This window comes from Mesocricetus auratus, unplaced genomic scaffold (assembly GCF_017639785.1).
Source record: "Mesocricetus auratus isolate SY011 unplaced genomic scaffold, BCM_Maur_2.0 Super-Scaffold_100007, whole genome shotgun sequence".
In the NCBI taxonomy this organism is placed as follows: domain Eukaryota; kingdom Metazoa; phylum Chordata; class Mammalia; order Rodentia; family Cricetidae; genus Mesocricetus; species Mesocricetus auratus.
Window position 1 is genome coordinate 68,467,249 of NW_024429191.1, and position 23,580 is coordinate 68,490,828.

The 23,580-nt window shown below is 46.5% G+C and overlaps 1 protein-coding gene across 2 annotated transcripts in view; it reads right to left on the reverse strand.

The window, feature by feature from the left end:
* The window catches only part of Hlf (HLF transcription factor, PAR bZIP family member), a 54,877-nt gene extending 35,648 nt beyond the window's left edge, over positions 1-19,229 (reverse strand). Inside the window, exons 1-2 of one of the 2 annotated variants that reach the window (XM_021230506.2) lie at positions 18,681-19,229; positions 16,264-16,599 (exon numbers count right to left, since the gene is read on the reverse strand). In XM_021230506.2, coding sequence (XP_021086165.1) covers positions 16,264-16,599; positions 18,681-18,795 — 451 coding nt within the window. In that variant the 5' untranslated portion in view covers positions 18,796-19,229. The remainder of the gene's footprint in view (positions 1-16,263; positions 16,600-18,680) is intronic. The other variant, XM_005075815.4, reaches the window with a different exon arrangement.
* Between the last annotated feature and the right edge of the window lie 4,351 nt (positions 19,230-23,580).

Consider the following 23,580-nt stretch of genomic DNA (forward strand, 5'->3'; position numbering starts at 1 on the left):
TTGTTTTATCTGGGAGAGGAGCTCCTTTGCCCCCGGAGTTGCAGAACTTAGCTTTTGATGTTATTACCCTGGCCTAACTTTCTGCATCCCAGGCAGTGCTGGCTGTGCTTACTGATTTTGCAGGGCAGCCAGGGACAAATGGGGCTTCTCTTTCTCCTGCTGTGGTTTCCTTTTTGCTGGATCACATCGATATTTGGGCACCCTGAAGATGTGAGGATGGGAAAGTAAAACACGTTCTAAAGGTCCTATCTCCTGACATGCTCATAAGAGAAAAACAACACTTCTCTAACTTACTCCCCAAATAGACACCGCCAGGGATGTTCTGCCAAGGAGTGATTCGAAAGTGTGCTCTGAAGTGAAATGTAAGCTTGGCCCAGTGCCCAGCTCTCTGCTGTATTTTGCACAGAGAGCTGCAGGCTGGCGGACCAAAGAAACACATTTCTCTCCACGTGACTGTAAAACCAGGCAGCCCAAGCAGATTTCTTTGTGTTAATAAAATGTGATCTCTAGACTGTACATACACACTGACAGCCCTAGGGAAACATGAAGGACCAAAGAAACCCATGGGCCTGGTTAGAAAGAGGTGATGGATGCTGAACCCATGGCACGGAGGTCTGGGAAATGAGAACTCAGGGAGGAAGGCATGTCAGGTGCTCCAGGGAGGGCTGCTTAAGTCCTAAGGGCAGCCCAAAGAGACCCCCCCCCATCAAACACGATGTCTGCATGTTCCCTCTTTCTTTGGGATCCACAGACCTAAATCCTTAGTGGACACTTTCTCAAGGTTAGGAATACAACTAACACTCAACGTATCTGTTGCTCAAACCAAGATGTGGTGAGAGCTTGACTCCAGGCTACAGGGTTTATTCTGATCTTGGGTAAGGCATGGCCAGCATACATACTGCTATCCCACCCCATGGGGACTCAGGCAAAGGTGGTCAGCTTTCTGTGAACTAGAATGAAAATGAAAGCCAGTCACAAGCATCCCAAACAATTACCTTGGGTAGATCAGGATCTTGAGGAGACTGCGTTAGCAAGCAGCACCCGCCCCCATTGTCACCATGGCCTTAACTTCCACAGACCTCTGATGGAATCCGGTGCTGTCAGTCTATGTGTGAAGAGAGGAGGTTTACAAACCGAGGAGGAAGAGGGGGATTGCCGTCCCCATTGCTGTGTACTGGCCTACTTTCAACATACTAGATTTCTAATCAGAATGACTTTCACATTCACGGCACCCCGCGGTCAATGTAAATTTCCCAATTTGGAAAGTTGGTTGGAACAAAAGGTGGGTTGAGGGTACAACAGCAGGATGCCAGGGAATGTCTGGACCCCTCAGGGATTTGGGCTAGAGAATTCAGAGAGCTCTCCGGGACTAGTGAAAACTTCTGGCTGAAGAGAGTAAAAGATCATGGACAAAGTTGCCCCTTGGCCACCCCCTGCCCACTACCACCACCCCACTCTGTAAGTAGCCTGGTCCCAGGACTTCAGAATCCTAGATCAGGCAATCAGCCATAACCAACTAATTAATCAGCAAGAGCAACTGAGTTGAAGAGCTACTCACAGACCCAGGTGAGCCTTCACCTTAGTTAATCTGCAAACTGACTAATCGGGCTCAGGGTAATTGAAAGTTAATTGTATGCAGAGCTCAAGTGCAGTCACTGGAAAACAACAGGAAGCAGCAGGAACAAAGGAAGTCGGGGCCACTCTGCGCCCCTGTGAGGCCTTCAGTAGATTCTTCACTATGTTTAGTCTTCAGGCCCCAACACTGCCCAACACACTCCTGAATATACCCCTTGTCGCACAGCTACCAGGATTCCAGGGATCACATAGTAACAGCAATACAATACAAGGTAGGTGTAATGATTCCATTGGTACCATTCATGGGCTTAAAGGGAGGAGGCTCAGAGATATTTGGCTGGCTACGAGAAACACATTGAGAGGTGCAAAAAGCACTCCTCACCCCCTCCACTGTTATTTTAAAAAAAATCTGAAATGCTCAAACATCACCGGGAAAGCAGATCAACAGCATAAAAGCATAAATCACATTCCAAAGCGGAAGAGAAACAGACCTCAGACGCTCTGTTCCATCAGCATGGGTAACTGAGAGGCACCCTTAATTTTAAATAGACTGGCAAATTCTCCAGGACCATTGGATATGGAGTGTATGGCTGGTTGCCTACCAAGGGCCTAGTGTCCAGGGAATCTGTAACCATGACCTTGTGGCCAGAGGCAGGCAGGATCTGTGGTCTGCGGTTGCCTTTGCTAGGCCAGGGGGCACCTTGCCTGATCGTCACTGGAGTTTCCATGGAATTACATGGTCAAGTTTCCAACTTTCTTGACCTTGCAGCTCCTGTCTTGTGACTGTGGAGCAGAACCAACAGACTTCCTTTCTTCCATTCTCTCACTTAACTAGAGTGAACCTCCCCTAGGGAATAAAACAGAACCTGCTGGAGGCCTGGAAAACACTTTTTTTTTTCCAGGACACCGGAAACAACACTGGCCTAAGTCCTTGATCTGCTGCCCAGTGTAGGGGATCCTTCCTAAAGGATCTTCCCAACCTGCTCTGGAGGGACAGCTAATATCTGGCACCAGTACTACCACACTTTAGCATGGCAGATATTGCTAATTAATCCCAGAACTCTTCCTTTCCACTGATCCAGGCCGAGCTACAGAATCTTTCAAGATGACATTTCTGGCTGTGAGATGAAACTTACCACCATGAACAGTACTAGAAACCTGTATCCAGACACAGCAAAGAACAGTTAAAGCCCAGACGGAAAAATTGCCATCAAAAGAGGTAGCTGAGGACCTTGGTGTTCCCCCTCCCCCTCCCCCTTGTATGCTGTCTGGCTGATGAACCACTGCTGATGTAACCTAACCTTGGAGCAATGATTCCAGACAGATTACTGAGGATCGGAGTAGCTCTGGAATGTTTAAAAAGCCAGTGGTTTTTCATCCGGAGTCAAGGTTGTTTTTAACCCAGTTTAATTGTTTCGTTACCTCAAATGGTGTCAAATGCCTGGCATTAAAGCTTTAGTTTTTAAACACCATTGACTCTTATAAGTGGCAGGCTGTTTGGTTCTCAATTCATTTCCTTGGCACCATGACTCTAAGAAATTTTTTAAAAAGTGTTTTTTTGTTTTTTGGAGGTGTGGGGGTTGGCCCCCCAAATGTGACTATTAATGTTACAGTTCAGAGGAGTCTTAGCACACAGAATCACAAAGCTAAAGCCAGCACCTGCATTTCACAGACAAAAGCGCTAGGGCCTTGAGAGTAGTGGTCACCTGTCCAAAAACACACATCCTCATCCTGCCAAAGTGACTGCCAAGCCTAAATTGGCTGACTACAAGCTCTTCGTTCTTCACTACCTTTGAAGTGGTTTTGCTACATGTTTCCCCCTTTGCCATTTCAAATCCAGTGGAAATAATAAAGCCAACCCAATTTGAACTTTGGATTGAGTTTTGTTTGGTACACTTCCTAATTGGCTTAGCTTGCATCTGTGACACAGAGACGACATGCATTGTTCTCATTTTGTAGACAAAGAAGTAAAACCCAGAGAGGAGGCTAGCATAAGGTGATTCTTGTAACTAGTCACACAGAAGAACTTTACATGAGATCAGGAAACTTGTAACGACTCAATCTAGCAACCTGAAATGGATACTCCAACGCTAGGAACTACAAATGCATTTCAGAAAGTTTTCTTAAACAATAGAATGGAACTCTGAATTAAAATGTCACTCTCAACTCCCAGGTAGGCCAAGTCCTAGGCTGTTTCATGGATATCATGTTTAATGTAACTTACCTCGGTCAACCTCCTATGCATCCATGTACACACACACACACACACACACACACACACACACACACACACACACACACGCACGCACGCACGCACGCACACACACAAGAGAAAAGCCTATATGCATGTGGTGATGACTCCATATTGCATTTTGCTAGTTTAAATTTAGGAGGATCATAGCTAATCTTTTATAAAAGGAGACAGTCCAGCGAAACTTGAGAGGATGAGAAGAAATTATGAGGGTGTTTTATCTGGGATGAAACATCCTTCTTAAGAGGGGAGCATGGTGTGAGGTGTGATGCTACTACTGTGTAATCCCTTTGGGTTGTCATACCTCTGCTTTACCCTACGTTAGCCACATGAGTGCACAGCACGTGACAGAGTGCCAATAGCTACGCCAAGAACCTCACACCTCTACCATGGTATGAAAGCAAAGACAGAGCAGCTTAATCACTTTTCTTAATAATTGTTTATAGCAGTCCCTTTATGTTTCCATTTCACATCAAGTAAAGGACAGCATTTTTCCTGTGGGAGCTTTTCTAGTCACTTTTCTGTCTGACTGGATGCTCCCCAGTTAGCATTGAAGAGATAACCATAAGGGGAACATGGACCTGTGGGGATGCTAGCTTTGGAAACCCACTATCCTGTTTATTCCCATTAAGAAGAGTGTCACCCCCAAAATAGAGACAGCAGTCAACTCTCTCCTTTGTGACTCAGAGGTGTCCCCCACAAAGAAGACAGAGGGGACTGCCACCAATCTTAAGAATAAAGAGACATGTATCTCCACTCTTTCTCCTCTACACACTGCAGCAGTGTTGGAGGATGGCAGTGTGAAGGATACAGATGAATACAAGCTCTAGCTTCAAAGATGAGCTATCCAGGAAAGCTTGTGGTATCTTGAAGGGTTAACGGCAACAAGCTCAGGCATAGCATTGCAAACGTGTGCATCTTCCCACAGGTGCGAATGCACACCGGGTCACCGGCTCTTGCCTAGCTTGACCCAACAGGTGTGGAACGGTATCCACCATCCTCCCACTCACACAGGTGTGTTCACACGTAAGTGCCCACAGGTGATAAGAGGAAGAGGAGAGACAATAATTGCGGAACACGAACAGGAGTGATGGAAGTCACCATTTGTCATGTACATAGGCAGTGGCTTCCTATATGCCACCTCACTGACTCCTCCAGGAGGAGTCATGGAAGCAGCTATTTCCATTATCTTACAGGAATGCAGGAAATAAAGGCAGTGGCTGGCAAACAGTGAAGCCAAGGGCAGATGCTTAGCAATCACGTCTCAATAAAAAGGGGGATGACGGAGAAGTGGCTCAGACAGATGAGATTTCATTAGCAAAATTCGAGAAAAAAATTATCATTGGGGATTGTCTACGACATGCTCTCTGATGACTAATCAATGCAAAAAAGCTATTTGGTTTTTTATGCACTTACATGGAATTTTAGTATAGAAGTAGAAAACACTTCTATGTGAAATGGCACTGGAGGGGGCAGCAGGAGGCAAAGGGCAACAATGTGAAGAGGACGCAAATGTGATCAGAGAAACATCTGTGTCAGAGATTCTTTGACTTCACAAACTCGTGGTTAAAAAGAGCAATGCAGACACTCATGGCTAAAGTCCTTAATGACTATTTCCTGCTCAGGTAAGTCAAATGTGCTCCCCAAATTATGTTTTCATAGAATCTTTCTTTATAGAGACACACTGGGTGAAATGTTTGCTGTGCAAGTGTCAAGACCAGAGTTTGTGATCCCAGTACCCACATGAAAAGTCAGGTATGATAATGGACATGTATAATACTGGCATTGACAAGGCAGAGGCAGGAAGACCCTGGGCCTCAGTGGCCAGCCAGTGAGTTCCACATTCAGTGAAAGATGCTGGCTCAAAAAATAAGAGGGAGAGCAACAGAAGAAGACACCTGAGAGTAATCCCCGGGCTCTACATACATATATGTGCACATGCACACACACAAACATAGATGTATGAACATACTACACACATACAAAACAAAGCATGCAAATTCCAGTATCACCGATTCAAGACCAAATGATCATAAACTCTAAGTCAATGCAATGCCACCACCAGACAAGCTGAAAGTCAAAAAACGAGAAACAGACACAAGCAGGCGCAAATGTTTCTTTATGCCTGGTTGATAAAATACCCACACTAGCGACAGCACACCTTCAGACATGTAAGGAATCTAATACTTGGATACTATTGGCTGACCTTCTCTATTTGGGTGAGTTTCATTCATGAGCTAAAAACGAAATGTACTTTTATATGGATCAAAACTTCTTAAAAGTTGTTCATTTCCATGCATGTTGCTGGCTGACCATTTAAACCTACTGTGGATTCTATGAAGAAATGTGACAGTCTACCTCCCTGAAAATGTAGGTCAGTATAAAGAACTCATTTGTAATGAAACGAAACCTAGGCAGTTGTTATAAAGTCGGCACTCCAGGGCTGTCATCCTCAGAAAGTCTACCCAGACTTTGTTTCTCTCTACTTCTCCTCTGTCTTACTTTTCTACCCCCCCTGCCTTTGATCTTTCTAGGGCTTTTGGTCTTTTACAGGCAATACAAGGACAGCAGGATGACTCACCGGGTACAGACACTTGCTAAGTCTAAGAACATGAGTTTGATCTCAGGGCATATGTGGTAAAAGGAAAGAAGCCGTGAGAATTGTCCTCTGACTTACACATATGAACTGTGGCACACAGTAAGCGCCCCCCCCCATGACTAAATAAGTAAACGTAATTTTTTAAAAGTATAATGAAAGTAAAGCAATGCTATTGTGATTGACTTAGAGAGCAGGTCTTCCTTTGTTTCATAGTTCCTTTGAGCAAAATGCAAGGTGTGTTCTTAAGTCCTTACCATAATGAATAGGATGAAGTCTTCTGTGCCAAGCATGAGCCTTTCTCTGTCCACATCCTTAACAGAGCTCGTATAATCCTAGGGGTATGGTAATCTCTGCCCTGGGTGAGCTGACTGCTGTGTACCTGGGAGATCTTGCTCATCTAGTTTCCATCACTGATTCCCATTGGTCAGGGCCCTGTGGCTTCCTTTCCCTCACCGGCAAACTTTCCTCTTTCTCTCTCATTCAGTCCAACTCAAGAGTCATTCTGTGTGCATGGGTGGACAGCATGCTTCACCCTTTCCGATGATAGGGGTAGCACTTGGGCTGAGGAGCTAGCTCAGCTGATAAGTTGCTTATCTCACAGGCATGGGGATGTTGTTTTATCCCTGGAATTCACATAAAAAGCCAGTGGTGTAATCCCAACACAGGGGAAGCAAAGACAGGGGGATGCCTGGGGATCACCGGCCAGCCAGTCTTGCACAATTGGTGAGATCAGGCCAACAAGAGCCTGTCTCAAAGGAAGTGGACTGTATTCAAGAGACTGACATCTGAGGTTGTCTTCTGACTCCCACAAGTACACATATGCATGCATGCACACACACACACACACACACACACACACACACACACACACACACACGGGTCCTTTTAAAAATATGGCAGCTCTAACAGACCACTGAGGAGACCTCAGCCTGGGTTCCTCAGCAAAGACATCAGGGAAGACTGCTACCCAGAGCTAATTAGAAGAGCAAACAGCGCTTTTCCCCACTCAAGGAGTTCTGCCAAAGCACTTATTTCTGCCGATCCGTTTATGCAATTCCACTCTTTGCAAGAACATTCTGTCACAGATGATTTAGTGTTGTGGGTCCCAAGAGCATCTTTCTGTAGCATGCACTCATTGTTTCTTTGGAATTCAGGGTCTGCAAGGAAGGCGGGAGTACCAAGGGGTTTCCATTAGCCACTAGCTATATCTCATTATAAAACCTGCAGATTCCAAAGCATCCTGCATCAATAATAACAGCAATAAACATGCCAGATTAAAATTTTAAAAAATAAAACTTTTAGGAACTTGATGTGACCAGTCACTTTTCTGAGGAGGGAACATGAGACTGGGTGGTTGGTGGTTTCAGATGGTAATGATATTTGTTGAAGTCAGGAGAGAAGGAACGCAAATGCTTGTTTTTTGGGTTTTTTTGTTTGTTTGTTTGTTTTTACGAGACAGGGTTTCTCTGTATTGTTTTGGAGGCTGTCCTGGAACTCACTCTGTAGACCAAGCTGGCCTCGAACTCATAGACATCCGCCTGCCTCTGCCTCCGCCTCCCAAGTGCTGGGATTAAAGGCGTGCGCCACCTTTAAAGGAACGCAAATGTTTTAGGAAACTTTGTATACACAGTCACAGGGAAACGGGCATGTGCTGTATGATTTCTTCTCTAGTAGAGTCATCCCAGGGACTGTCCACTGTGTGCAGCTGGAGGTGACCCTGCACACCCACCCGCCTGTTGTTTATTTATCTTTATTAAGGGATCTGGTTTGGGTCATGGTAAATTGTTCAGTCTCCTGTGATGCTAGCTTGACATGTGCATACTTCAGGGGACCCAAAGAAGTGATTTCATGCTTGTATGATTCTGCAGCTCTTTTCCATCCCATCACCTTCCACAAAGTCTTATCTAGCAATACCTGCCCCCATACATATGAATGATATAAGCGTGAGGGACAGTTCATTCTGGTTTCAGGGAAGACGGAAGCCACAAATACAAGGTCAGATAACAAGCGCACAGCAGTGCCATGATGATTCCTTTGTTTCTCAAGTAAAATCAATAATCTGGCCAGAAACTTGGGTATTTTTTTAGCTTGCATTACTGTTTCAGTTAATCCTTATGACCAAGGACTGCTTGTACCACTGAGGCATTCACTCCTCCCACACTTGCGTGTATATACCTCACACACACACACACACACACACACACACACACACACGAATGCACAGGCACACACACAATGTGCTCATAAAAACTGGTTCAATATACATGTTTGCAAACCTAGTAAGCCGTATAAAATAGAGGCATTTAAAAGCAATGAACACTAATGGGCTGAGTTTATTACAATCTATTTTTTACTCCTTTGAGGCCAGCTCTGCTTTTGGACATTTCAATTCTAAACCATTCAGATCCTTCCAACTATTTTCTTGCCAGAGAGTGCTTCCCCCAATCACCAAAATTATGGGTTTCACAAGTGAAACTTAAACCCTGTGTTTTGAAATTACTTCATCTAGATCAATTAGAACATCATGTTTCTAAAAAGCTGTTTGGTGTTGGAGGGAGAGTGTTTATTTTCAAAATAATAAAAAAAAATAAGGAAATCCTAGTTCGCCAGAGGAAACTATTGTCAAGTTTCTAAAAATGTTTCAAATCTAACCTTGAATCCAAATAGAAATGTTCACACACTGTTTCCCTGTACATAACCCTCCAATGGCTCCCCACTGCCTCCGGACACAGTTGAGGCTCTGTAGACTGCTATGCATGAGGTTCTCGGCGACCGACCATAGACCACACCCATTCTTTACTGTCTCCTGTAGACAAACGTTCTGCATCAGCCACTCTCAATCTGTACCTTGTTGCCCGAGCACTGTGGGCTTCACTTTCCACTCTCCAACCTAGTTCTCCCACATCTCCTGGGGCCCCAGCACTGGGTCCAGCACTTCTAGGAAGCCAGGCCTGGGGCACTTCCTGTGGGGTCTGTCAGCTAGGGAGGACACTGATCCCTTCCTTAGTTTTAAAAGTTATGTATCTTCCTCATTAACATTTCACCATCCTTTATTCAGTAGACACTTGAGGTCTCAATAAACTCACCACTTGGCACCGAGAGCACGGTTTGTCCTGGCACTGATCTGTGCGCTGCAGGTTTGAACTTCCCTCTGAAATGACCACCCCCCCTGGAGACAAGCAACCAGATCCTGCCTCGTCTGTCTTCCCCCAGGAGCACAACGGAAACAAAGCAAAACCTGATGCTATTTCTGGGCCTGTCCATCCTGCCCCTGGCATCTTACAGCCTTCCCTGCTCCAGTCCAATCTCTGTATCATTGGAGAAAGAGGCAGAGCTGACTTGTGGGAAACACCATGTCTGCTGGGCCCTTTTTGCAGAAGGAAAGTTCAGGAAGTTTGAGGATGTGCACAATAAAGGAAAACATGGGGGTGATTACCTTCTAAAATGTTAATAAACAGTTTTGCTGGTCACCAGGAGTATCAACCAGCATCTTAAAAAGTCTTGCTTTTCTTTGTCCTAGGGTCAAGTGCGGTTATTAAAAACTTACTATAAAAAATGTAGGCTGTGGCACTGGAAGATTTCCTAGCAAATAACTCACAAGATAAATCTAAGCAAGAACTTCTTCAAGCTGCCTTGTGTTTGCTTGTTTCAGTTTTTTTAAATCCTGTAAGTGAGGAAGAAGGAGGAAAGGGAAAAATTAGCCATGGCCGACCACCTGAATAAAAAACCCAGAGGGCAGTGTCAAGACTCTGAGTCTCTGCCTCAACCCCCTAAAAGAATGACACTCACTGGGGACTGGGGACAGGTGCTGCTTACGGTGGCTGTGCACCAGGCTCTGGGCTTCTGCTCTACACGGTCTCATATGACCTTCACAACCCTATGGAAGAGATCCGATGATTATTCCAGAATTCCAGATGGGAACACAGAAGCTCACATCACTTAAATGACTTACCTGAGATCAACTGAGTTGCCTGGAAGTGGCTGTGTCAGGATTGACACTTGGCTCTGTCTCTCGGAGCCCATGCTCTAGAAGCCATTGCTACCTTGTCTGTGGATATCCACGCTCAGACCCAGAACATCCTGAGACACATGATATGTGGGGGGCCACCAGGCCATTAGGTCTTAAGAAATTTAAGTTTATGGCAAAATAATGGTTCAGTGGTTTAGGTGAAGATATATGCAGGGGGTAGGCATGTGTGTCAAACACAAAGAATGACCATCACAGGACCACACACGGTAGCACCTGTCCCTCCCCGCCTTTTGTTTGCTCTTAATGCGTTTTCCCATCTTATTACTTCCTCTATCTTCCTTTTCCCCTTCATTTTCACTGCTAAGACATAAAAAATGATTCCTGGGTAAAAGTGATTAGTGCACGTTGGAAGAGAGGTGCCGGAGTCACATAATAAATCATCGCTGTCTCTTCACCCTCTGGCGTTCTGCATTAGGATGTCATCAAGGCTTTCTCCCAACCCCCCCACCATCGCTCCCTTTCCTCCACCTAATTCTGTCTTTCTAGTGCTATTTTTCTAGTCTGGTAGGCACAGCACTGAACTGAAAACGCTCTGCCAAGACCCTTGGCAGCAGCTGGCCTCCAGGAATCCTGCCCACAGCCATGGTGCAGGAAAGACAGAGGAGAAAGGGCCTGTGAGAGGCAGGCCAGAGGGCCAGGCTTATGGGCTGGCTTGGATGCTGGACAGAACAGGTTTCCCTGGCCTATCAATGGCCCTCCCTTTGGAGCTCAGCTTTCTCATGCTGGGGTCAGGGTTACAATTGCTCACTGGCACTTGCTATAGTTCTCCTGGGAAGAGAAGCAGGAGGGAGGAGGGGAAAAGAAAAAAGACCAGCCAGGACACCACCCAGAGTTGGGTAAGCTCCACAGGGCATGGCCACGTGCCTGGAGCACACGGTCCTGCAGGCAGGCAGCCAGGGTGTCCAGGGCTCCCATGAGACCTAGGGGTGGGGGATAGATGCTGGGTTGTTTCCCACAGGCAGAATAGGAGCTGCTAACCTAGAGACGATACTGCTAGGCTAACATCAGGGAAGTAATTCATTCTAACCCAGGAGGGAAAGGTCACACCAGATGCAAGAATGATCATTGGGCTTGTGCGTGCTGAGGGAGAAAGAAAGAAAGAAGGGAAGGAAGGAAGGAAGGAGGGAAGGAAGGAGGGAAGAAAGTAAGCAAGCATGCCCTAATTTTGCAGAGGGAAGAGGACTAGATGAACACATCCCTAAATGGAGAATGGGGACAGGGAAGCCAGCCATTCCTTTCCCCTGCCACTGCTCTCACAAGGGCATTTTATACTGTGCTGGGCACTGCACTGCATTTTGTCATGCTTTATCTTGTTTAAGCCTGATAAAACTCCAAGGGGGAAAGATTATTTATAGCCTCCATTCTACTTCCACGTAAACTGGGGCTTAGAGAGGTTAAGCAGCAGACACAAAATGACCTGGCAAGTCAAGGGTGTGTCTAGGATAAAAACCTCAACCTCCAGTACCAAAGCCTGCATTCCTACCACCAAGCTGTCTTGCTTTCTATTCCTCTTCCCAAATATCTCTTGTCCCAGGTAAGAGTTTGCTATTCTGTCCATGTCAGCAACATGGACATGGGAACAGTTAAGTCTCTGCCTCTCCCAGGGCATGGTGGACAAGACAAGTAATTCTAAGAGACTACATTCAGAACAAACAGGGCTTCTTGTCTCTCTTTCAGAATTCTCTTGATCCAAATGAAGTAGAAACTGCCAAGATTTTAAGGTGGTATTTATGATACCATCACTCACAGGACTCCCAGCCAGCAGACGGACACACGTTGGGTAGGAAAATACATGATCTATGGGTCCTTAAAGTAATCTTCATCCATTTTCCCCTGTGGGACTTCCCATAATCCTAAAACCATCTGCCCAGAGCTCCCCACATAATCACACAAATTCCATAGCTGGGATTTCCCTCCCATGTCAGAAGTCCTACCACCAAGGACTACCAACAAGCAGAAAGAAGACACCAACTGCCCGCTGCAAAGCTACAGCCCATGTCCCCATCCATCCCCTTCTCTCGGTGCCATTCACTCAGAGTTCTCCTCTTCCCCCATGTGACCACATGGAAGGAAGGATTTTTTGCCTTTCTGTGCTCCCAGCCTTTACCGCAGCTCAGTTCCTGGGCTCAGGACTGGAAAGAAAACCTTAATTCTCCATTGAATCTGAGCCTTAAAGCAGCAGGACACCCAAAGCTATAAAAAAAAGTTTCAAATCCATCTTTACAAGCACAGGTTTAAAAATAACTCTGCCTTTGTCTGCTACAGATGACTGTCCCTAAAGGGACAGCTGTCCTTAAAGTAGTCACTCAGTTCTCAGGGCAAACAGATTCTTATTTTTCTAAGTAACCAGAACATGACCTCCAGGAGCACACTGCCCCCACCACCTCTGATACAATCTGCTGTGCAAATGACACAGCCTACAGAATCTACAGAATGATTTCCTCTGTCCTGCTGGGCTGGCTGCAAACAGCCAGGATGATGCATTCAGACACCCTGAAGCCCCCACACCCAAGACCCACCACTCTCCCCTTCAAGAACAGGACAACCCATGGCATCATGACCACTTCCACAGCTTTCATTATGTCTCTGGAATAGGTCTTCAGGAAAAATTTTGTTTCTTCAGATATTGAGTCATTCCTTGATCAGACACCTGCTTGGGGGAATTGGATCAGGATAAATAACATAGGGAAAGGGCCTGAGGAGTGGTCACAATGAGCAGTTTTCAACTGTGCTCACCTTGCCTTTCCAAAGTAGTCTCGAGCTAGATCCATTTTATCCTGCATGATTTGTCAGTCTGGCGTCCCTACCTTTCACCCAGACAGGCAGCACTATTGACACAATGCCATTGGGCATAACTCAAAAGTTGCATACTGAGAAAGCAGTTAAGGCAAATGTTTGAACAGTGCTGCACTATTTTCTGGCTATCTTGATGACTTCATTCTATCCCCTAAAAGTGCAGAACACTCTTATTAATATACATATTTTTTTCTTCTTGGCAACACAACGTCTCCAACTTCCCAAAAATTTTGCCATAGCATATTATGGGGGTATAAAAAGCACTCATTTTTTATGCTAGTAGCTTAAGTTAAGTCTAGATTTTGTGCCCAAGTTGAAGGTCCATGTCATTAATTCCCAGCTAGGAGTGATTTTATTTCCAGGGGACTTTTGGAGATGACTGAAGGCATTTTTACTTGCCACAACTGGAGAGTGGGTGTCACCGGCATCTAAAGGAAAAATAGGTATACCCTTAATATCCTATAATCCACAAGGCTGTATAGCACATCCTTGCCCTCAAGGGAGAGTGCCAAAGTTGAGAAATCTCAGCTGAGTCTGAAATCACACAGTTCCCAGAATGCTCAGGGCTACATTTGCACTCTTCCATTCTGAGGACTTATTTTCCTCAAGATTCACTTGGTGCTTCTATTCTGGTCACTCCTGTGAGCTATGCAGAATAGTCAAGAACTTTGTCCTTTTTCTGGTTGGCTTGAGATAACAAATCCATCAAGTCCATGTCCCCTAGAATTTCATTTCTCAGTATAATCTGTATCATGAGCAACATTGTATGAATGGCAGAATGTGATTTTTTTATCTATTGTCATTTGAAAAAGAGTTTTGATTATTTTTCTTGTTACAACTATCACTGGGTTTTCAATTCAAAAATAAAATCACTTTGAAATGCAATTCCACTATTATTTTAAAGGATATTTAAGTGCCGGGGTTATTTCCAGTCCCCTTGGTATGTTTCTTTTGTAATTTAGTAAGGTGATATCCGCAGACACTTGGGAGCTCCTTGCTATAGGCAGCAACTCTCTGGGAATCCCCATCACCTGAGTCATGGTCCCCCGTGGTCTCTAAGGAGCTCTGAGAAATTACTTGAGCCTCAAATTCTAAGATCCCAATTTCTCAGTCTCAGTAGGAACACCCTAGGCAATAAGCACTGGGAAAAAAACTCCTGATATTCCCCACCAAAGAAAGGCTGTGTACTGTATCTAGTGACTTTAGGAAGGTATTTCAGGTGACACTGTCATAACAGTAAAAGTTAGCAATGACCACAACCACTTGAATTAACAAAATACCCGAAGCTAGCCTTCTGACCTTGGTGCGAAAGAACCCCATCAAATTGAAATTATACCTTGCTATTAAAGGGGAAACTGAGGATTCAGGAATTTATGCCATTGCTAAGGTCACTCAGCTGTGCAGCAGCATGTGGGAGGTGCCAGTGTCTACTCTCTGGGACTCTGCTCTCTCCCTATGATACGTCATTACATCCGACATGGAGGAGCTATGGGCTTTGCTAGCTGCCTCTCCCAGGAAAGAAACTGAAGACGCTGGCACTATGCTTTCTTCATAGCAAGCCATCTAATAAACATCAAGGGGGTAATACAGCCTCTGGGGGTAGCTGCGGGTTAAGACGTCATTCCAATAGAACCATGGCCTAGACTTATCAACCAAAGTGGATTTGGGAGATGGGGGTAAAATACATTTGAAAGCCCAGAGATACATGAAAGGGTGAACTTGAACTCTAGCACTAACCCATAAAGGTAGGTGCGATCTTTCCTCTTTCCCCTTCTTCCCTTCCCTTTAAACCCTGCTCTGTGGGTGACAGAAATTTCTGCTTGAGTCAGAACACAGAGTTCAACCACAAATGCTAACACAAATCTCTCATTGTCCTGCCCTCTGTCTTTCCCTGCAGCTAAGGCCTTCCGTTCAGTGACCTTCCTGTCAATTTTATCAGTCTGAATCTTTGTTCCTGGTACCTGTGCATAAAATGATCTTCTTGTATGCTGCTGTGGTATGTTAAGATATGGATCCGGGGCTGCGTTAGCCTGTGGTTATCCCTGCTCATTTGGCAAGGGGCTTTAAAGCCTAGGTCATGCCAGGCAAAGCCTCTGTGTCATTTTAAAACCCCCTTTATTATTCATCTGTGTAAAAGTATGAGCCTGTTTAAGTGGAGGGGTGTATGTGTACATGTGGGTGCACGTGTGTTTGAGTTGACTCGGCTGGCTGCCCAATAACCTCAGCAATTCTCTTGTAACCACCTCCCCAGCACTAGGATTACAAATGTGCCACCATGCCTGGCTTTTTACATGACGACTCGGTGTCAAATTCTGATCCTCACACAAGCACATACTTACTGAAGCTTCTCTCCCCGGCCGTCACAAGCCCTGATAAAGGTGGGATAAATGTGATGAACGGATGCCAGTGAAAGTAATGTAAAGGCAGCTGGCTCGTAGGAACACAGAGTGCTAAGAAGAAAGAGGCTCAGCCTCAGTGCGTAAGACAGCCTCCTTGTATTTGGATTCTAGGTCTTAGTCAATGACAAGAGGAGATAGATGGAAAACCAAAACAAGTGTCCCACACCTCCACTGGCATTGACCTCTTTAGGTCAGAGAGGAATGGATATGGGTTAACCCAACCTTCTGGGGTCTACCCAAATTATCCAGCAAGATTCTATTACCTTTGTGTTTGGGAACCAGGGGAAGGGGGCAGGAGATAGGATGGATGTTTACACAAACCCATTAGGCCATTAACTCCAGTCTGAAGCTGGTTCTCCTGGGAGTTGGCTAAAATGAACACTCTGTGTTCGCACCGCAGACTTGAAAACACCAGCTTTCTAAGGGCAGGTCCATAGAGTCCGAATTTAACCGACCCTGCAAGTGAGAGCTGCGCATGTTCACTGAAGGAGGAAGGCTGTTCAAAACAGAAAGAGGAGAGGGCTCCTCTCTAGGAAGGCGTGCTAAGGTCTCCTACTCAGGACAACCTCTCCCCTGACCCCCACATTGAAAGGGTGAACTGTCCAGAATTTACCTGGTCTGATAGGGCTCTGCATACAGTTCGGAGATGGGATGCCAGGGTGGAGGGGAGCAGAGGCCCGGCTGCTGAGGTCCATGACCGACAGTGCAGTGGAGGAAGCCGGTTGCAACCCGGGAGGGTGAGGGCTGTGGTCATGCTGCGATGGACTTGGGGGGATGCCATTTTCTGACAGAAATTCCTCCAGGTCCATGTATTCCAACTGGAAAGTATCTCCGTCATAGGGAAGGGTTTTGTCCCATAAGGTGGGTCCCAAGAAGGCCGACTGGGGGACCGTCGGGCTGTTGCTCTCATCGTCCAGCTTCTTTCCTTTGTCTTTATCTTTGCTAAAAGCTGAAGAAGGGAAAGGTGAGCTTTGTTTTAAAAACAGAAAAGAAAAGCCTTCCTGCCATCTGTTATAAAACTACTTCTCGGGGGCACTGAGGCCCTCTGGGTGCCGCTGTCTTTTGTGAGTCTGGAGTTTCAACATCTTCCTATTTACTTTGGAAAGAAAGCACTGGTCTGGAGAACGGGGCTACAGGCTGATTTGGAATAAAAACAAGGGGACAGTCCTCAGTGTGTTATTTGAAGGAATAAGTCATTGAAATCTATGCTGGGAAAATAACCCCCAAGATTATATACAATTGATGTGATTTTTTTTTAAGAAAACCACCAATAAACCTGGCATGATTTTATCTTTCACAAATTGATTACAGTAAGAACTTGAAGGTCATTCAGATTTATAAGCCAGAGTATTCCGGGTTAATCTTAGTAAAGCAGCCCCCCCAATTTCCTTAATATTATGTATCTAGTTCTTACACTATCCCTTTCCATATATTAATTCAATAAACTTGCAAGACTACAACTATCCCCATTTACAAGGAAGATAAGGAGGCTCCTCTCTCGGAAGGAGTCAGGGGCCTGTGGGGCATGGGTGCTGGGTGGGAAGGGGGGGTTGAGGAGAAGCACTTTGAAACTCATCCATCTACTTGAAAAGCCACCGGGACATTTATAAACGAGTAAATTAGTTTTAAACGGTGGTTTCTTCTTTCTTTTCCCCAAACATTTAAATATTACCTAATTTACCAAAAAAAGAAAGAAAGAAAGGTGTACATTTATGCATCCCATCTGAAGCAGTGTTATTGCAAAGGTGCTGAATTCTACAGTAGGATGGAAGAATGCAGCTGTTTTCTGCCGGGAAATACAGCTCCCCCGGATTGGATTTGGTCTTTACCAAGCTCTCTACATTTTGCCGATATCCAGGTGTGGGCGGAATCTAGGATTACAGAATTGCTTCTGAGTTTTTATTCCTCAGAGATATACAGCTCCTCTGGCACTCATTTTAATCTCCAAATCCTCCACAGTCTCATTAGCGATTTGGACTTAAAACATCCACCGCAAAAGCCTACCACATCCGCTTTCTCCCAAATGCTACTTCTTAAGGCGCAGGAGGGCTCGGGGCTGGGGTGGGGGCGGTCTGTACGCGCAATCAAGCACCAGCAACTCTCGCAATGCAACAGGCGTTCTTTCCCAGAGAAAATAATTCGAACACCCCGAAGCTATTTGCAGTTAAATAATCTTTCAAGACTTTATTCATGAGCCGCATGATTCGCTTTTGTCATTGTGATACCAGCAAAGGCAAGAACCTGCATCCGCCCAAAACACAAATCCGTGGGGCATCAGTTAGTTCCCCCGCCCGGTCTCATATGCATGCCCTCCACCCCACCCTGTCCCTGTCTTCCCAGCTCCAGCCACGGTTGCCTAGGGAAGGTTTGAGACTTACCAAGAAAGGGCTCAAGCCAGAGGAGGCTCCTGCACGCGGTTACACGTGAGCCTGCTCAGCTCTCCCCTCCCACCGGGAAGAGTGCACCGAGAAAGTGTCAGCGCTGGAGGCGTGCACCGCTTCCCGCCGACAGACCACTCCCCCACCCCCACCCCCACCCCGCTTTGTGAATTGCCCTGCTGCGAGAGAAAAAGCCTCTCCGCTCAAGCCGCGTGAGTTCACAAGACAAAACAGTAACGGAAACAGTAACACAATCCAAATATCCAGGCTGCCGAGTGAGACGCCCCCCGTCCCGCTTTACTCGGACCCCCTGCTCTAAGTCCCCCCATTTCTCCTTAGTCACAGAGACAAGGCTCTCCCGCGGAAGCTCATGCCCGGTCACCCTCGGCAGCGATCCAGACCTGTCAAGTTCACCTGTCACCTGCGCTGCAGGAGGACAGACCTAGTCAGTGCGGGCCAGGTCACCAGCGCTATTTTAAATATTACCCCCGGAGGGATCCCCTTTGCTTTGAGGAGAAAGAGTGAGGAGTGGACCCCCCCCCAATTTCACTAAAGCCAAGCGACGGGCAGAAAGATGTGGGTGCCAGGGCAAGCAGGGGATCCCTGGGAATGTTGTCCCTTCCCTGAGCCCTGCTGCCCAGGCAACGCTCACCGTCTTCAGGATGAAGGGGGAGCTTCAGCGGGTTCTCCAGCAGGGACCTGAGCACGCCGTAGGGAGGCGGGATAAAGGTGGGGTTCAGGGGGAGCTGTCGGGACATTTTCTCCATCGTGATGCACTCAATTGTCTTTTAAAAAGAAGGCCAATCGCCGCCCCGAAATGCTGATGAGTTTTTTTTCCTCCGTCCTTTGCCAACCAAAAGTACTCGCTCTCCAAACAGTTGCAGACAAGGAAGAAAAAAAATTTACTTCTGTCTTTGTAAATACATCAGCATACAATATCAAAATAATAATTAAAAAAAAACTTTCTGGATCTCAATGCTGACAGTCCCGGGAAAGCGCACTCAGCACCGAGGGCTCCTCAGAGGCCCTTGCGGGATGCTCTCACCTGCCTCCAACCACTCAGTCTTGCAAAATGTTCAAAATTGCAAGAAAAAAGAAAAAATGTAGACGGCTGCAGATGAGCAGAAGGCAAAGCGCGGGCAGCGGACCCTTTGCGCGAGCACCCGAGGCGGTGCCGTCCCGCCCCACCCCCCTCCCCGCCGCGGCCGCTGCTCCCCGCGCTCCGCGGCTCCGCAGCGCCGGGCTCAGCACATCAGGCAGTCCATGTGCCGCTGCCCTGACAAGAGTGACGTCAGGGCCCGCACCGCGCGCCGATAGGCGTGCAGGGGTGGAGCACCAATCATCCCCGCCCACTATCCCCGCCCTGCCAGGACTGCGTGTGTAGCATCGCCGCACGCTCTGATTTTCTGGACCTTGCAGCGACGGTGGGCTGCTAAAAGCGCAGGTGCCAGATTTCCTGGTTCACTTGCTGCCTTGGGCTCTGAGTAACCCCACTCACCCCTACCTCGTCTCCTTTTGCGTGTTCGCTCTTAGTTTTTTTCCAGAGTGAGTAGAGCAATGAGGAATTCGCATCACTGGGTTTCAACGTGAAAATTAGTGATTTTAAAAGAAAAAAAAAAGGTGGCTAATGGCACCCTAGATTTAAATTAGAACACCCCCACCTCACCCCCGTGGTGATGTCCTGGCGATCGCTGGTTTTTAAAGCTTCTCGGGCGGCTCCAACCAGAGGCTAAGTTTAGGAAATGTCCGTTTGGATAGACTTAAAGTAGACGACTTCTAAGTATTTCTCCTGGCCCCTGGCGAGCTTTGTGCCTTCTTTTTAGCCCAACTCCGTATCCGACCTAAAATAACTACTTTCCTGAATTCTAAGCAGGGTGCAAACGTAGAACGGAGACGGGAGCGGCAGACTGAGCTGAAGTGAACCATCTCCCACGCTGTCAGAGGGAATTAATGAGGTAGACATTTGCTTGCAAGGAAGGATGGCGTGAGAGACTTACACACTAAATGAGATTTCAGGAGTATTTACAAGACCTAGCACAGCTGTAACTGGCCACAGATGTAATTGTCTGAATTCCAATTAACATGTTTATAAACTATTTGTTAAAAGGTAACGGGATTCTGTCATTTGTGACTGCTGCACTTCCCTCTGGCCGTTTGAAAGCTGGTGGAGTGGCCAGTGTTTTTCCCATCGGTGCTGAGGTGTGGAATGGATGGGATGAGATTCAGTATCTCACGCTGGTGAGTGGAGACCCACCAGCTGTATCCTCATAGCCCTCTTCCTCCTTTAACCCCTCCCCTCCCCATTATACATTTTCTAGCAAATAGGAAGTCCCCCTGCCCCATACGTCTGTGTGGTAGTTTTTGCAGTAGTGATGACTGAATTTAGGCCTAATCCATGTCTGGCTAGTGCTCTACCAGTGAGCTGTATTCTCAGACCTGTGGGTGCAAGAATCTTTCAATGAGACATCAAGGCCTTTGTGGCCATAGATGGGGTCCCTGGGGTGCAAATATTAATGGGAGACACCATTGAGAGTGAAGGGCAAGAGAGGGGGAAAGAAGAAACCTAAAATCCAGGGAACTCTGCAGGGCACTCGCCGGGGCACGGGAAGCTCATAACAAGTGGCTTTGGCCAGCTGTAGCTCTTTCCCCCAGCACAAGTTTCCTGGAAAAAGGATGGATGATTTCGCCGCCTTCATTTCCTCAGGCTAAAACCAGGACAGAATGGTAAAGTGACATTCTAACTGAGATGCTCTTGTGGTGTTGGATTCCAGAAACCCAAACCTCTGCAGTGAATTCAGTGCACATGTATTGAGCACCACTGCATGCCAGTGACCGTGCAGGGTCTCGTCTACAGAAGATAGACAAGATGTAAATCTAACTGTCAAGAGTGAGCCATCTAAAGACTGCCATTGAAGCAAACATAACTAGACTCACACACATACTCACACACACACACACTCACACTCACACACACACACTCACACACACTCACACTCACACACACACTCACACTCACACTCACACTCACATTCACACACACACACACACAGAGCAATAGAGCTAACAGGGCATTTGTTCCTGGAGGGAGATTCCAGAGAAGTGCCTGAGCTGGGCTTGGAGTCTTTTCATGAACTTCCCAAATCCTTTAACTGTTTTGTTTTTCACAAAAGAAGAGACTCACTGGGAGCTAAAGGGATGGTTTAGTGGATAAAGTACTTGGGACATAAGCATGAAGACACAAGTTTGGACCCCCAGCACCCACATAGAAGGAAAGAAGGGAGGGAGGGAGGGAGGGAGGGAGGGAGGGAGGGAGGGAGGGAGGGAGGGAGGGAGGGAGGGAGGGAGGGAAAGAGAAAAGCCTGGAGCAGCAGCTTGTGTCTGTAACCCCATTGTGGGAAGGCAGAAATAAGGAGATCCTGAAGTCTCACTGATGAGTCAGCCTAGGCAATGGATGAGTTCCAGGCTCAGTGAGAGACCCTGTCTCAAAAACAGAAGAAGACATCTGTTAATCCACACACACACACACACACACACACACACACACACATACACACACATACATACCACACACACCACACACACACACACACACACACACACACACACACACCACCACCACACACAAAAAGTTTCCCTTCCCATAATCTTTTCAGAGAGGGAAGTATCTTCCCAACTTAATTTCTCTGCACAACCCTGTGGGTCAATAGACCAAGAGAGGTGCAAGCATTCTGACTAGAAACAAATGAAGTTTCCAAGCCTAAGAGTGGACCCCCCTGTTCGCCCACGCATTAGCATTCCTCGGTGCTCACCTGGTCAGGGTTCTCTGCCCTTCCTCACTTTCCCATGTTCCACATAGGAAACCCGTACTGATTCAAGGAATCTGTCTGCCCTGAGCAATCCTTTCCTTCCCACCGGAGAGCGCCTAACACTGCGATTCTGAAATATTTCTCATTGCAGATGAATAAACTGGCATGGTGATTAATCATTCAGCTTATTGAGGAGTGGGTTCATATAATTTACTTTCGGTGGGCCTAGTCATCTCCAGATATAGACGCCCTGGGGCTCTATCCCCTTAGACAAGTAGTTCTCAGCCTTTGGGTCGCCACCCCTTTGGTAACTCTCTAGTTTCAAAAATGTTTATATTACCATTCACAACAATAGCAAAATTACAGTTATGAAGTAGCAACAAAGACAATTTATGACTGGGTGGGTCACCATAGCATGGGGAACTGTCTTAAAGGGTGGCAGCATTAGGAAGGTTGAGAACCGCCGAGTCTCTCTTCTCTCCAGCTCTGCCTCTCTACTTCAAGTGTATAATTTGTGTTCCAGAATTTCAATGACAGGACTCACTGCTTCACAGCAGACTTCCTTGCCTTCTTTCTCTTACAAACCTTAGGCTCCCACTTCTGAAACGTTCCCTGACATAGACATGCAAGAGCTGTGATTTAGGGGCCATGCTCCCCACGAGTCATTTATCTCCTCATTGCATTCAGCTGTGGTCTTCTGCGATGCTCTCCATTTGCCAGGAAAGGTGGCACCCACCCTCAGACTTATTCTTGAGTCGATATAGAGCTGCAAATCACCGTAAAGGTTGACCTGAACTTACATCATGAGTTACACCAAGAAATAGCACTTGTCCATTTTCAAGACCCTTCCATGCCACGCTATTGTTTTGTCCTGACAATTCCATCCCAATCTTCTGTTATTGGGCAATAGACTCCAAAACTAGTGGTTCATATACATCTAACATTTTATTGTTTCTCATCACTTTGTATTGTGGGTGAAACTTTGCTGGGATGCTTGCATGGTTGGCCTTTCTTTTTTCCCCCTGTAATATCAATGTCTCTCTCTTCTCTCTTGACCTCCTTGAGTTTTTTTTCCCCATGTCTTTTCTCGGCAAAGTAGATAAGCCCCAATGTGCTGTGTCCCGGAAGCCCTAACTTGCCGATGTCCCATCTGTGAGAATCAGGTGTGTGGCTAGGCCTGAGTCAACAGGGCGGGGAGTACATAGGGCATGGAGTTAAGCAGGAGCAGAGAGAGTAACCACCTAACTCATTCAGTTATATTCGTTTCATATGAATGACCTATTAGCCATTCATTCCATACCCATTCTGAACAATGAGCGCATATTGCTATCTGTGAGATGCAAAGATAAACCACACTGAGCCAGTGTCAGGAGCTCAGGGGCTATGTTGGGAATAACTACAGTCCATGCCTCCTGGTCTCTCACATCTTCACTCATGCTGTTCTTTTCTGGGATGCCTTTCCTTCCTGGCCCCATCTCTGAATCCCAATGGACAATGACTGAGCATCCTTAGAGTCCTTAGAACTTTGTTGATTGTCTCTCTTCTGACCCATCAGTCTGCTGTTCAGACAGTGGAACAGAACAGACCACAGGAAGGAAGGAAGGTTCTATGCTAGCTGTGAGTCCCTGCTCAGGTTTTGCAAATTGGCCTCATGTACAGACCTGTTGTCATTTCAAGAGACTTAACACTAAGGTTAGGTAGGGACACTTTGGGGCTGTGGAGAGGAATGGGAGGGGCAGATGGAGT